Source organism: Gossypium arboreum, chromosome 11 (genome assembly GCF_025698485.1).
Source record: "Gossypium arboreum isolate Shixiya-1 chromosome 11, ASM2569848v2, whole genome shotgun sequence".
In the NCBI taxonomy this organism is placed as follows: domain Eukaryota; kingdom Viridiplantae; phylum Streptophyta; class Magnoliopsida; order Malvales; family Malvaceae; genus Gossypium; species Gossypium arboreum.
The window spans coordinates 74,485,813-74,500,705 of record NC_069080.1 but is presented as its reverse complement, the minus strand read 5'-3'; the positions used below and the strand labels follow the sequence as shown (position 1 = coordinate 74,500,705).

Sequence of the window (14,893 nt, the reverse complement as noted above, 5' to 3'; positions counted from 1 at the left end):
GCTTAGTTGAATATGTATGTGTTGAATTGGTCTTGAATATGAAGTTTGTTACATTGCAAATACATGGTTGTATTGTTCTTAATGTGATATGAAAATTTTGGATAATGTTTGGAATTAGTTCTATGTAAGAATATATGATTGTAAAGGGATTTAGTAAGTTAAAAGTGGACATTGAAATATGCATTACTATATACTATTGAGATTTTGTAAAGTGACTAAATGTATAGTACTTTAAGTTATAAGAAATTAAGTTTGTTATTTTCTAAATGGTGCCAAATGGAACTTGCCAAAAAATGAGATGTGTTTGAATATCTTTATTTATTATGTCTTATATATGTGTTTATAGATTGTAGTATTATATTATATTTATGGTATGAACAAATGCAATGTGATAAAATGTTATGTTTAGTGCTTATTGCTTATGAATTATAAATCTGATTATGTGTTTAGAAAGTACCATAATATGATTTGTCAAAGAGATTAATTTAGTTTTATTTATATTAATAATTATTGTTTTAAGAGTTTCAATAAAATTATGCATATGATTATTCGGAAGTTATGTTTCATCTAGTAATACCTAGTAACTCCTTTCCGGCGACGGATACGGGTTAGGGTGTTACATGCCAAATGTTGGGATTCAACAAGAATTCGGACGGGATGTATGCTTGAGTTCTCAAATCATAGTATGACGTCTATTCAAACTATAGTACAATAATAATTTCAATTATATATTTACTATTAATTTGTAAATAAACTACATTAATATTATATAATTAAAATTTAAAAATTCATACATCCACTTCTAATTGTTGATCTAAGAGTAGTTGTATATATCTTCAAGATCTTTCGATAGTCCTACGTAACTTGGCCCATGGTTCCACCTATTCAAATAACATGTTAATACAAAATTATAAATTTTTTTATTATGGATGATATTTTAGTAAATGAATTTTACCTTGTTACAAGTGAGAATGTATAATGCTAGTCAACTCAGCGACGTAAGAAAGGCAACCAATACTACGCTCATAATTGCAGTAGTAGCATGCAACCACTGATTTTAATTTTGTGTAGTTGTGTCGCCCAACACATCTCCTGGTACAATGTTGCCAACATGGCTGACCCTCAACTGAGTCGGCCTGCTTCTTTAAAGCCCATGATTTTTAGCATCCCCTTAAATGGACAAGATTTTATGATTTATCGGGCATTAGGAGACCCCTTATGATAATGATGTACTCCTGAGTTTGTTGTTCTCTTTCAACTTCACTCGATTTTGCATTGAACCCAACAAAATTTCTTTTCAACCAATTCATATCTATCTGACCTCTAAAAATCGTGTCTAGAACCCTCCCTAAAAGTTGCTCGCATACATCTCTCCAATCGGTAGTGACAACTAATTTAGTCACTACCGGCCCACCCAATGATAACCCGAGCTGTAACTGCACATCCTCGAGTGTGATAATACACTTGCCATATGGAAGATAGAATTTGTGTGTCTCGGGTCTCTATCTTTCCACCAACATGCTTACGAGTGTGGAGTCCAATTTACGCCTCCTACCTATATGAGCCATGTGCAAAAAGCCCGCATCTCTCAAGTATGGTTCGATTATAGACGATGGAGGAGCAAATAGATTGCGAATATACGTCTCTAAAATCTGATCTTCTTACTTATAAAAAACATACAAAATCTTAAATTTCAATATAACAACAAAATAATTAAATTAAATTAGATTAAAAATAATAAAAAAATTCTTACAATTTGCAATTGAATGGCCGAAATGTGCTTAACATCCAAACAAATAAGAGAATTAATCATTAATAATTTCAATAAATAGAATAAAAAACGTAATACAAAATTAATTAAAAACCTTAATACAATTTTAATAAAAAAAATGACAAAGAATTGAGAGAGGATTGAGAATGAGTTGAGAGAGGATTGAGAATGAATTGAGAGAGAGTTGAGAGTGAATTGTGAGTGAATTGAAAAGGTGGGAAATTTGAGGATTAAATAGGGAAAATAAGTTGTCGTGAGGGGGAGCCATTGGAATTCGATCGTTGCGATTAGCTATTAGGGAAAACGCATCCAATTGGATGCACTTTGCTGACTGAACATGAAAACGCATCCAACTGGAAGTGTTTTCCTGCCAAATTCGCTAAAAATGCGTCCCTTATCTCTTCAAAATTAGTCTAATCCGATACTTTTTCTAAAAAATGGCATTTTTGGTAATTCACCCTATGTGATGAGTGTAGTTAAAAAAATCCTGATTGTGATGTTTAGGGGCGAGCAAAATTCATTTTGACTTGAAAAAATAAAATAAAATTTAAATTTTGAGTTAAACAAATTGAGTTATTTGAGTTAATCGAATTATTTGAGTCAAGTCGAATTTTTTTCGAATTTCGAGTTCTAATCGAGATTAATTTTCGAATTTGAATAACTCGAATAATTTGAATAAACTGAATACCAAACTATAATATTTTACATTCATTTTTTCTCTATTTTTTTTTAATATTTTGCCCATTTAGTTCCCCTAAAATTTTACTCATTTAACTTTCAAATTTTTTTATTTTCTCCCGATCTTTTTATTTTCCGCCTAAATTATTTTGTATCGATATTAATTTTACATTTTATATTTAAGAAAATTTTATTAAAAATTATATTTTTATATTTAATATATATTTTTAATTTCAAAATACTGATAAAAATCAAAAGATAATTAAAATAATTAGGTAAAAATTAATAACAAATTTAATTAGAGGCACAAACGGTTGATTCGATGGATCAAACACTCACAGCAAGCGATGTTGTTTTCCTCTTTCCCAAGCGACGCGAGACGAGTTATTTTTCCATTCTTTGAGTTCTTTTTCTAAAATCCATCGAGAAATCTAAAGACAAAAACAAAGAAGGAAGAAGAACAAAGGAAAAAGGACTTGGCTCGGCTGCCATTCTCATTCTTCTTGCTCTCCATTTCAAAGCTGTTGTATGTTCGTTTTGGGTAAGCTATCTTTCTAAATTCCCTTTTTTACTTTAAGAAATTGATGTAAGTGATTTTAAAATTAAAAATAAAATTGAAATTTGTGCTTTATTCACCTGCAGCGTTTGGGATCCACAGCAGCAGTGTGTATTTGTATCTTAGAAATTTGAATTGTTCCATCAATCTACTTAAGTATCTTTTGCTATATTTTCTCGGTGTTTCAAGTGATTTACTATATATTTGTATCCTACAAAATTCCCTTTTTCCCCCTATATATAAATGAGGATGTAACCCTTAAAGAATACATCCATATTAAGAACGGGTTGTTTCACTTTAGTGTAAATTTAGTGTTATAATGTCAATTTGGAATAGTAAGCTGATTTATCTTGCGTTCCTGAAAACTACTGGTTTTAAGTTTGATGTCTTATTCTTATGGCGGGATGTGAATCCAGGATGCCGATTCGGAGTGTCTATACTTTGAATCTGTGAAGACATTATATATATAAATGCTGTACGTGTGTATTATATTGGATTTCTTTCAAATACTATCTGGATGCGTGTAGTATTTTAGGTTGCTATATCATCTATTTTGCATCTTTTAGGTGATTTTTCTGTTCTGTTTTGGTGTTATATTTGCAGTCTCTTGTTAAAACCATTTTGCTAACTTAATAAAACTCCTTTGCTAACCTAAGAATCAATATCGGAACAAGGGATAAATTGGATGGAATTAAAGACTATAGTTGATTAAATTATAAACTTAATTCTTTAAGCTTTGGTATTTCATACTAGATTTCATGCTAATCCATTTTACCATGCTGTTATGTTGGACACATTTTGCTGAAATATCTAATGTTAAATGTTTTATCCCGTGAAGTTTAAGGAGCTAAGCTTATATTATTTGTATTCTTTTTATAATGTTATGTCTTCTAGCTTTTATCACTACAGCAAAATGATTCAATATGTAGATCCTTATCTAAGCCTTTTCTAAAACCCTGCAATGAAGCACAGGTTACTTTGCTAGTTATTCATGATACAAGTACACATGTATATTTACAAATATTTTTGTACTGAACCAGAAAACCAGAAATGATATGCCCAAACCACTGTTACTGATGCATATAATGTTTTTTAAGAAAGCCAAAACATTGTTTGTTGGGGTGCTAACAACCTTGATAAGAAGTCTTGAAACGTAATATTTTCTGATTCTTTTAATCATATAAATTGCTAATTTTTGTTTCCTAATAGCACATCATCAGCAATAGGCAGTCAGTCATGGAGTCAAGCAGAGCAAGTGAGAAAAAAAAGCTGAAACGTAAAGAGGTAAAATTATAACTTAGGGGATTTTATTTCTGTTTCTTCATTAGCAAAGTAGGACCATTATAAAAATGATGGTCTTTTTTTTTCTTTTTCTTTTTCTTTTTTTTTTTTTTCAATTGGCTTTCATAGAATAGATACTAGAGGAAAAGAAAGCAGCAGACCACCTCCTCAAAGTCGCTTCTGCCCAAATTGACCATCTTACTTCTTTCCCTTCCTTTTGCTATTTCAACAAAAATGGTAATTCTTGATCACCCGTTTTCCCATCTATTTTCAAGTAAATGAAATTACCTATGTTTATAAAAGAGTTGACAATGTTGATTAAATCACTACTAGGCCTTTGTTTACGCTTGGAATCGGGGCGTGGAGATAAGCTGTCCAATTGTACGAAACAACAGATTCAGAAACTCCTGAAGGTAACAAATTTATCCTGAATGTAATAATTTTAAATTGCAAATTTTCAATTGGATTTTTCTGTTTTAATTGAAAGCTTTGATAGGCGAATATGATGGGGCCATATGGATCAGAGTGGGCAGTAGAAGAGAAGGTGAAGCGGAGGGAAATGGTTGCTCCAGAAGCGCGCTATATATTCGTATATTGGAATGCCAATGAGATGATGGACAATGCATTCACTCCCTTGCTTGGTTTCCTACATTTCCGTTTCACTCTGGAAGAAGAGATACCCGTTCTTTATTTATACGAATTGCAACTGGATAGCTCAGTCCAAGGGAAAGGACTTGGGAAATTCTTGATGCAGTTAGTTGAGCTAATTGCTCAGGAGGTTTCTATACTTCTTTTCTTTCTAATGTCCTTGAATTTATTGTTTGTACCATTTTCATGGATTATGTTTGCAATTGAATGCTGCTTTATACTCTATCAAGCTAAATTTGAACTTCTAAGATGTGATTCTTTGCTTTGCTTTGCTTTTCATCTTTCTCTTAGAATCGGATGGGTGCTGTGGTGTTAACTGTTCAAAAATCAAACTCATTAGCCATGAAGTTCTATATAAGCAAGCTAAGGTAAGTTCTTCACTGTCTAAGGTTGTTGTTTACTTAAGAGATGTCCCTCCTTGTGTAATTTAGTCTTAGTGGTTTTGCACTTGTGTATTATTTGCTGCAAGGATAAAATATGAGCAGCAAATACTGTCACACAAAAGGCGAAGAACAAATGAGCGATTAGGACAACTCAGTGAAACCGAAAGAAAGAACTAACTTGAGCACAATCAAGCTAAAAGAACAAAACAGTTTGATAAATCTTTGCTAAGGTTCTGGTTTCAATAAGCAATCCATGCCAAGCCTTATAATAAATCTAAGCAGTGCTGCATCTAGTATCTCCTTTGATGCCCTAGAATCAGGTTGTCACTTACATTGCCTTGCTTGGCTACAGTCTGTGATAATCCTGTTGCAGAAAATGACAAATCTAGGCGACCAATTTATGTAAAAGTCCCAAAAAGACAGGTTTCTTTCCCTTCCTATTTGGACCTGATGCAGTTTTGAGCATGGACTATGGACATGCATCGAAGAACAGAAGTTTATGACCTAATGAAAGATTGACCATCTATTTTGGATTGAATATCTATTTATGTACTTTAAGAATTAAGATGTATACAGCAAGCTACTTTTTGAGCGCATGTCTACCTGTGCAAATGGGCGAATGCTTTAGTTTAGTTTTGGTGTTGCATTATTCTTGTACTTTATATGGTTGCAAACAATGAAATATATCAATTTTCTGCAGATATGTGGTATCAAGTATTTCACCATCGAGAGTTGATCTGTTGGTAGGACTTTGATTACATATGCATTATAATATGTTATATATGACTACATTATTGAGTAATTTTTAACCATTTTGCACAGGTGGGAGTTGAAAAGAACTATGAAATTCTTTGCAAAACATTTGATCATGAAGCTAAAGCTATATTGGAGGTATATTCAGTTCAGTATAGGTACTATTATCATGTCATTTTCATCCTCAAAAACTTATTCACATGCATTTTGTAATGTTCAAATGTAAAATCCGCACATTTTCTCTAAGACTTGATATCAAGACCTGAACCCCAACTATTTGATTTACAATTTTTTTTTTTTTTATCTATCATACCATTACCAAGCATGGCAAAAGATGTAGATGTCATGTCAGAGTTGGTTCCAGTACCATTTTACAACACTAAATGGTGTTGGATTACATTGTTTATGCAGGACTGCTAGGAGGGTAGGGTTTATGGCTGCTTTTTCAGACTTAAAATTTGAAGACTAACAGGGAACATTGAATGAGAGGAAGATTGTCAAAATCACAAGCAATGATGAATACCGGGTACCCAATTCTTTTATTTCTGCAGCTATGCCCATATTTTCATTGAGACAAAGCACTTGTTTATTGAGGAACTGATTTACAGTGCATAAAGTAAATTGTTTTGTTTATGAATTTAAAACTAAAATTTAAGGGGAATGAGTTAGGGGGAGAGTAATCTAGATTGGATTATAGGAGTGAGGTTGCAATTTGATGAGTGAGTTCAACTTAAATTATGTCTTATGCTTGTTAATTTCTAGTGAATTACTCTCTGAAAAAAGTTCCACAAACGGAGAAAGTTTCTGAATTGCATAACTTAACATTGGTGTCCATTTCTATTTTATAATTGTTAGTAAGTTCGATGAGTCACGACAAAACAAAAATTTGGATGGCAAAATCAACAAATTCACAATAATGATGAAATTTAGTCTTTAAATATGTGATTTACACTAAATCTTATTAGAAATTTGCCCTAAATCTTTACTTAATCCGAATAGTAAAGCTTTCCATGCAATAATTCTTAATTTATACCATTTAAAAATGTGATTTAATTATATCAAAAAAATTATGCAATCAGTTCATAGCTTAGCAAATTTTTTATAGGTTAAATTTGCTATTAGTTCTTGTACTTTACGAAAGTTATGAATTTAGTCATTGTACTTTAATTTGGTTATTTTGGTCTCATTTTTAAATTTTTAAAATTTTAATTATTAGCAAATGGTAATTGTTTAATTCATTAAGTTTTATTATTTCTAAAATTTGATTGGGCAAACATACTATCTTATGTCTAATGCCACACTAGCTTGTTATTTTATATTTTATTTATTAAAATTTTAATAAATAGATTAATTATTGCCATTTGTGTCAAAATTAAAAATTTTAAATTCAAAAATAGAGGATTTAGAATGATCTAATTAGAAAATAAGGATTAAATTTACAACTATATACATAGTACATGACTAGTAATTAAATTTAACCAAACAAATTTGACTACTATTGTTTGGGTCATGATTAAAATTTTAAAATTCAGAAAGTGAAGGAATTAAAATGGACCAATTCAAAAAGTATATTAAAAATGATCAAATTGAAGTATAAAGATTAGGGATGACAATGGAGTAGCGCAAGAGCAAATATCGCTAAATCTACCATTATTTCACAGTTGGTACGTTTTGTTTCACCGCTCGTCTCGCTTCTGTATGGATGTATTATTTTGAAAATCATTATCATCTCAATTGATATTAGATACATTCATTCTCACCTCATTTCGTTCTTCACTCCATTTCAATTTAATTTTTGCTACTTATTTTTAATACTTTCTATTTTTTAAAGTAAAGTAAATATTTAAGCATAACTTTCAAAAAATATTTAAACATAAAAATATATGGATTTTTTCTATATTATATTATTACATTTTTACCCTTTTAATAGTTTCATAAATAGTTTATATGAAAGAATAAAATGGTAATGGGTTGGGGTAAAGCAAGTAATTACCATAATTGTTTTATATCTACTATTCAAAAGAAAAAATCCATCTTACCGCACCTCGCATCCACTTTTTAAAAGAAAAATTTGCTACATTCGTGCAATTCAGTTTGGAATCCGTTGAATGATTTGAATTTTCTAATCCTAATAGAGATTAAATCTATAACTTTTGTAAAGTATAAAATTAATAGCAATATTTAACTTTTTTATACAAAATTCAAGAGTGTTTTTAAATTGACTTTATATATTTATCAACTTCTCTAAATATATTGTAAAAGAAACTCTAAATATTGTTTTTACATTAAATTATGGTTTAAAATAAATTGTTTTTATTTATAATAAAATTTATCTTGGAAAAAAGTGAAGAATATACAAATAATTGCAGAAAAAGATAGCCTTCCTAAGAGTTAACTTGCACTGCTTGGGACCAAGCGAGGGAATGAAGGTCTTAAATTGCAAGGAAAAGAAAATTCTCAAAGACTTTTGTGCTTATGGACTAATAGTAGAAGCAAAAAACGTGTTTATTTTTTGAAAAATAAAAATAAACATCTGCTTGATTAATTGAAAAAAGTTGTTTAATTGGTAGTAAATAGTTTTTACTTTCATAAAAAAATGTTCTCTTATTTAAAGCAAATTGAGATGTAGCGCTAAAGAAAATATTTTTGATAATGAAACTTAATATTATAATAATAAACAAGACATGAATTCCTGAATTTATTGATTACTTTTTTTAGAATAATCTTATTATATGTTTTGATCATATCTATTCTTTTTGATATTATCCATAAAACTACCCATAACCCCTTCCCAACTTATAAATAGGAGGATAATGCGCTTCAGTGTACTCGAATCCACATCCTTTTGCATTGATAACAATGTCATACTAGTCGAGCTCAGACTCAATCGACGTTTATTGATTACTTTTAAATAAAATAAAAGTTAAAAGTAATCAATAACTATTAAAATATAAACATAAAATGTATATTTAAATCTTGATACATATATTTAAGTAATATTGATTTGCAACATGTGTTGTGACAAATTAAGGTATTTCTGCCACTTAACAAGCTTGTTTTCGAGTGTTTTTATATGTTTTTATATTGTCTTTGATTTTTATTATCTCAAGTATAATTTATGCAAAATAAGCGTTTTTACGCAATTTTGAATAATAACATGACCTAATCGGTCACTATGAGTCTAGGAATGATTTAACGACTTCATTTAGTATATATGACACTATTTTTGAACATAAAAGACGAAGGACGACTACAACATCGCGACACTGAGGAGTGGTATCGCAACACCGGACTTCGAAGCCAAATTATTCCCAATCAAAAGGCAGTGTCGAGACACCGGTCTTGTGGTGTCATGACATCGGGCGACGATTAGAAATTTTAATTATGAGTATTTTAGTCCATACAATGAAATGTAATCAGATTTTTGGGCTGTTAATCAGCCCTAATTAGACCAGAACATAAACTTTATAAATAGGCATGTTTAGCCTCATTTTAAGGGGTTTGGCCAAGTGAACTACTTAGTTAGTTTTAGGTTTTTCTTTTAGTTTTTATTTTTGTAATAGCTCGTTTTCAGTGAAATCAGAGTAGTGGTTTCGAGACCAAAAATTTGATATGGAGATATTCATTTTATTATTATTTTAATATTTATGGGACTATATTAGTGTCATGTTAAAATTTCGTCAAGAAATTTTAACGTCTGCATGCTTAATTAAGTTAAAAGGACTAAATCGTAAAAGGTAAAAAAGTAGAGTTCTAGTTGCTAAAGGTAACTAATGGCTATAGAACCTTAATATAAGAGTACTTAGGTGGTAATTATACCATTTTGTGTTAATGGACATTTATGAGTTTGGTTTTATGGAAATTATTAAAGTTTTTAAAGGGTATAATGGTAAATAGGTAATTATGGTTAAAATTAATAAAACAAAATCCATTTTATTTCATTCATCTTCTTGCTCCACCAAAATTCAAGAAGAAAAAACAAATTTAGGGATTTTAAGCATTCGGTTCAATCTCCAAGTGATTTTTTGTCTCATTTTTAATGATTTTTATGTTTTCGGGATCGTTGTAGCTTAATCTTGCCAGCCCAGGGATTAATTTGCAAAACTGTTAAAGGGTTAGGGTTTTTCCATGAATGTATTCATGTGATTTTTTATGTTCGATGGAAGAAAATGAATCTTTGTTGATAAGTAAATAAGTTTTATAAAGTGATTGTTGGTGAAAATACATGGTGAAATTGTAAAATAATGATTTTTATAAGTTGCTATGGGATTATATTGAATTCGGCTAGCATAGTAAGTGGATGAAATTGCATGAATTTCAATTTATAGGCCTAAGGACTAGTTTGTAAAGAAATCAAAACAATAGGGGAAAAAGCATAATTTTTGCAAACGTATGAATTTTGGACTGAATTGAATAGAATGAATATTAAATAGATTGAATTTATATATTTAGAGCAAGTTAGAGCTCGTACAGATTTAGAACGGGGTAACGATAAAGCTTCGGATTACTCAACTTTGTTTCTACGCCTTTATCGTCGAGGTAAGTTCGTGTAATTGTGTAATGTTTTAAAGCTACCTTTTGAGCTATACATAAATTGTTGATTGTTATGTAATTAATTAATGTAATCCAACGATGTTATGATGACTATCGTGCCCCGTTTGAACCTTAGGAATTTATAGGGTACAAATGACATGTCATTAGGGTTTTCATTTTTCGGGTGCTGGCCTTAAATGTCCTACCGATGGATGAGGTCCTGCATTTGTTGCGGATACTCCACAACTTGTGTGAGTAGCATCTTACATTTCGACCCACAACTCGTGTAAGCAGGCCCATTTCACAGCTCGTGTGAGCAACAATGTAAAGGAAAGGAAAAAGTAATGACTATATGTTTAGCACACTTCGTGTGAGCTTTCCCTCGTATCTGATGATATTCTAAACGATTCAACGGGCATGAATTGGAAAGGAAATGGTAAGTGTTCAATATAAACCAAGATATGTATTTATGAAAAAGATTGAAATGGTAAGATACATGGAAAATATGTTATGTTATGGAAGATGATAAATCAAATTGAATTATATTCAAGTGTAATGGTTATCTATGTTAAATTCATATGAATTATGTTCAACTATGCTAACATGTGTTGTTGTTGGTGCTTAGGCTTGTGCCAAGCTATTGGTTGGATTATACCATGTTAAATTTTAATGTTATGTAATGAAATGGTAAGTTATGTTTTATGTTATACGAACTTACGAAGCATTATATGCTTATGTAGTTTTCTTTCTTATGTTTTTATAGATAATCAGAAGCTCGTTCCGTTTGGAAGGTCGTCAGAGACGTATCACACTATCCCATGGATATCTCGGTAGATTTTGATGTTTTGGTCATAGTTATAATGTCATGTATAGGTGGACTTGTATTAATGATCTAGTTGTTATGTTTGGCATGTATATATATGGTATTATGGTTGGTGAACTTTTGGTATGTTTGATTGTGACTTGGTACATGGTCAATTGTGCTATGGTTTGGTATGGAAGTAAGTAGTTGTGTGTGGTTGATTCATGCATAAATATTTTATGTTTAGGTTGATTTGATGATTTGTGATTGAGGCGCCTTTTGGTATATTGGTTGTTTGGATAAATGACTTATTGAATTGGTTTTATTATGCATGTTTTAGGTATGTTTTAAGGCTTGATTGTATGTGCAAATGGCTTGTAGGTGTGTGCTTGAATTGGGTGAAAGAAAGAGCTTGAACTTGGCCTATTTCTTGTCCACACAGCCTTAGACATGGCGTGTGTCTTAACTGTATGTGATACACGACCATGTGACATGGCCGTGTGTCCCCTGTAGGTTGCAAAGGGTTAAAAGTTAGGCAATTACACGGCCTAGCACATGGCCTGGCACACTGTAACATCCCAGTTTAGACCTTGGTCGGAACAGTGGTTTCGGGACCACATGTAACGCCTCGAATTTCAAGCCTAGAAGTATTAGGTCTTGAGCATGGGAACAGTTAGGAGGCTGCACATAAATGTTTAGTTGTGCAAGAAAGTGACAAAAAAGTGTATCTGCTTCAGTGGTTAAGTGTTCTGGGAAGTGTTTGAGAAGTCTTGGGTTCAAGCCTTGGCTTGCGCAAAAGTTTTGTTTTTATGTGAATAAACACTGTCTCTAGGCAGTAGGCTTTTAAATAAATGTGGGTATTTTATGACAAAAAGGGCCTGTTGGTTTAGGGGTAAGTGGCGTGTCATAGTTACTGAAGGTCTGAAGTTCGAGTCTTGCTTCGCGTAAGATGGGTTTTATTTTGTTGCCAGTGTCGTGAGAGTGTTCTAGCTTGGCCGAAACTCTAAAGAGTTTGAAGGGGTTCAAATTGGATGGTTGAGAGATTGGAGGAGAGATTTGAGTAGTGGATCAGGGGATTGGTGGACAGTTTGAGTGATTTGGGGGAGGAAAATTCGGGATTTTGAAGGAAGTGGGAGAGTTAGTGCCAATTGTGAACTCCTGCTTCTCACTAATTTGGCCAGGCATTTGTTCTCTCTAGTTTCAGTTTCTGTCAACCCTTTTCCTTAGTATGCCGAATATTGCTTCTTTCCCCCTCTCTTGTCTTTCGATTTTTGGACAGATTTCTCTTCTCTTTTTGTCTTGCTTACCTGCTGATTATCCCCTTCTCTGGTTCGTCCCTGTTTTCTTTAGCAGCCCACATATGTACTTGCACATTCCCTTGGCTGAATATTGTTCAATTCTCCTCTTCAGGTCCCTCAATTGTCATCTTTTCCTCTTCTACTCTCCTCCCTCTCAAACAATTCTCTCTTTGGCTGAATACTTGTTTCTTTCCTCTCTTTCAAACTCTTTCGATTTTAGCCTTGGGGTTTTGGTCGATTCTATCTTTCTTCTTCCTTCCTCAATTGATTTCCTCTTGACAGAGTACAACTTATCCCCTCTTTTAATTCTTTTGTGCTAATGGGTTCCCTCTCTTCTCATCTAATTACTTTGGCTAAATTCTTCATATCTCTTTATTGTTGTTTCGACTAGGCAAGTGTTCTTTGATCAATCTGTACAGTTCTTTTTCTCTGTCTCCCTCTTTCTGTTGTAATTGTCCTTCATCTAACAACTTCTTTTCTCTGCCGATTATTGATAGGGGTACGATTGTTCCATCTCGTGCCTTAGTTTAAGGGTGTGCTTTTGGGTGTTGATCGAATACTTTTGTCTCTCATTCTTAGTTCTACGCCTTCGGTAAGTTGTTTGACACTTGGTTCAACTATTTGCGAGTATGGTAATAGATAACAATTCTCTGTTGGAATATAGGTAATCTTTAAGGGGTTGCAACCACTCTTGCGCAAGCCTCAATCGATTGATCAAGGCGAGGGATAGGTAATCTTTTGAATAAGTGTTTGGTTAGGGTTCGCTTCAACTCGGTTGTTAGGCAATTAATCGAAGATTTTGTTTGTGATAGGTTGGAGTGCTCGTGGGCTAGTTGCGCACTTTCGCAATCAGGTGTGTAACGACACTGCCATAATTGTAAATTGGCAAAAGCCAAAATAAGTGACCGTTGATGCTACACGAGTGTGCACTCGCTCATGTGGTAATCCGAACGCCTAAACATGGGCGTAAGATCGTTAAGGCTGGCCATGAGCGATCTCATGGCCTGAGGATGATTTGGGCCATGGTGGGCCGAAATAGGCCGTGTGGGCCCTATAGGGGTAAACCACACGGACGTGTGGAGAATGTTGGGCCAGGTTGTGTAATCCACACGACTAAGGCCATTTCTGGGCTATATGGGCCACACAGGCGTGTGGGCCCACATGGGCCTACATTATGGGTTTTGGGCCCATTTTTACTATTTGACTGTTAAGGTTGCACGGGTCGCCCTAGACGACTGTGGACCTATTGTTGGGTCAGTAAGTATACCTAGACTCCCAAAATTGATAAAATGATAGTTATGCCCTTATGTGCTAAAATGACTGTTATGCCCTTATGAGATGTATGACTGATTAAGCATGCCATTTTATATATATTACATACATGTATGATATTTTAATATGTTGTATGGGGATGGGTTTATTATGATTGGAGGAAGTGTACTGTACTGGCAACTCTACTATAAATATTGTTCAGTGCCGCAACTGGTGCTATTTTGGAGTGTAGAGATGGGTGGGTTAATTTTATCCCCACATGGAGTGTAGGGTTGGACAAAGTGGAGTGTAGAGGCTGGTTGGGTAGGATTTCTAATTGTATATCTGTACTATTACCGACACTAAAATGGGCTAAGGCCCACACTAATACTGATACTGTAATGGGCTAAGGCCCTAACTGAAACTGAACTGTTATTGATATGGGCTTAGGCCCAGACTGTATTTGCTTACTGCATGACTGATTGTTTGTTTATTAAGGGATTACAGCTGATTTTTCTTAGACTCACCCTTCTGTTTGTCTGCACAAGTAATCCCCAATCTTAGATGGATCAAGGCTGCGAGGGACTCGGAGGTGGCCACATAACTGCACATTTCTCCGTATTTGACCTTTAATTAATAATTAATTTAATTTGGGTATTTTGATGTAATAAGGCCTCTTTAAATTTTTAATCTTTAATTTGGGATTTTATTCATTTTGATTTATATCTTCTAGTAGTAGGAGGCGGGTTTTCAAAAAGATAAATGTTTTTCAAAACACCGCGTTTACGAACATATTTTAAAAGCTTCCAAAACAAACAATGTTTTAAAAATTAATAACAATTTAATATGATTAACATTTTGTTAAACGACTTGAATTTTAACAAGGGACAAGACATTCTAAAATCTTCGTTAAGATCATAAAGAGGTTAAATATAGAAC

The 14,893-nt window shown here is 32.7% G+C and overlaps 1 protein-coding gene across 7 annotated transcripts; it reads left to right on the top strand.

Annotated features, from left to right (window-relative positions):
- Window positions 1-2,745: 2,745 nt before the first annotated feature.
- Window positions 2,746-6,892, top strand: LOC108479612 (uncharacterized). Of its 7 annotated transcripts, none has more exons than XM_053022270.1 (9): window positions 2,746-2,990; window positions 4,226-4,289; window positions 4,421-4,523; window positions 4,620-4,699; window positions 4,783-5,064; window positions 5,226-5,302; window positions 6,018-6,060; window positions 6,140-6,208; window positions 6,482-6,892. In XM_053022270.1, exons 2-9 carry the CDS (start codon window positions 4,242-4,244, stop codon window positions 6,488-6,490), a joined length of 711 nt encoding a protein of 236 aa, XP_052878230.1. In that variant the 5' UTR covers window positions 2,746-2,990; window positions 4,226-4,241; the 3' UTR covers window positions 6,491-6,892. The 7 variants fall into 7 exon arrangements, with proteins under 7 accessions (XP_052878230.1, XP_017638003.1, XP_052878229.1 ...); XM_017782514.2 differs by having other exon boundaries at window positions 6,140-6,228; XM_053022269.1 differs by having other exon boundaries at window positions 4,215-4,289.
- The last annotated feature ends 8,001 nt before the right edge of the window (window positions 6,893-14,893 follow it).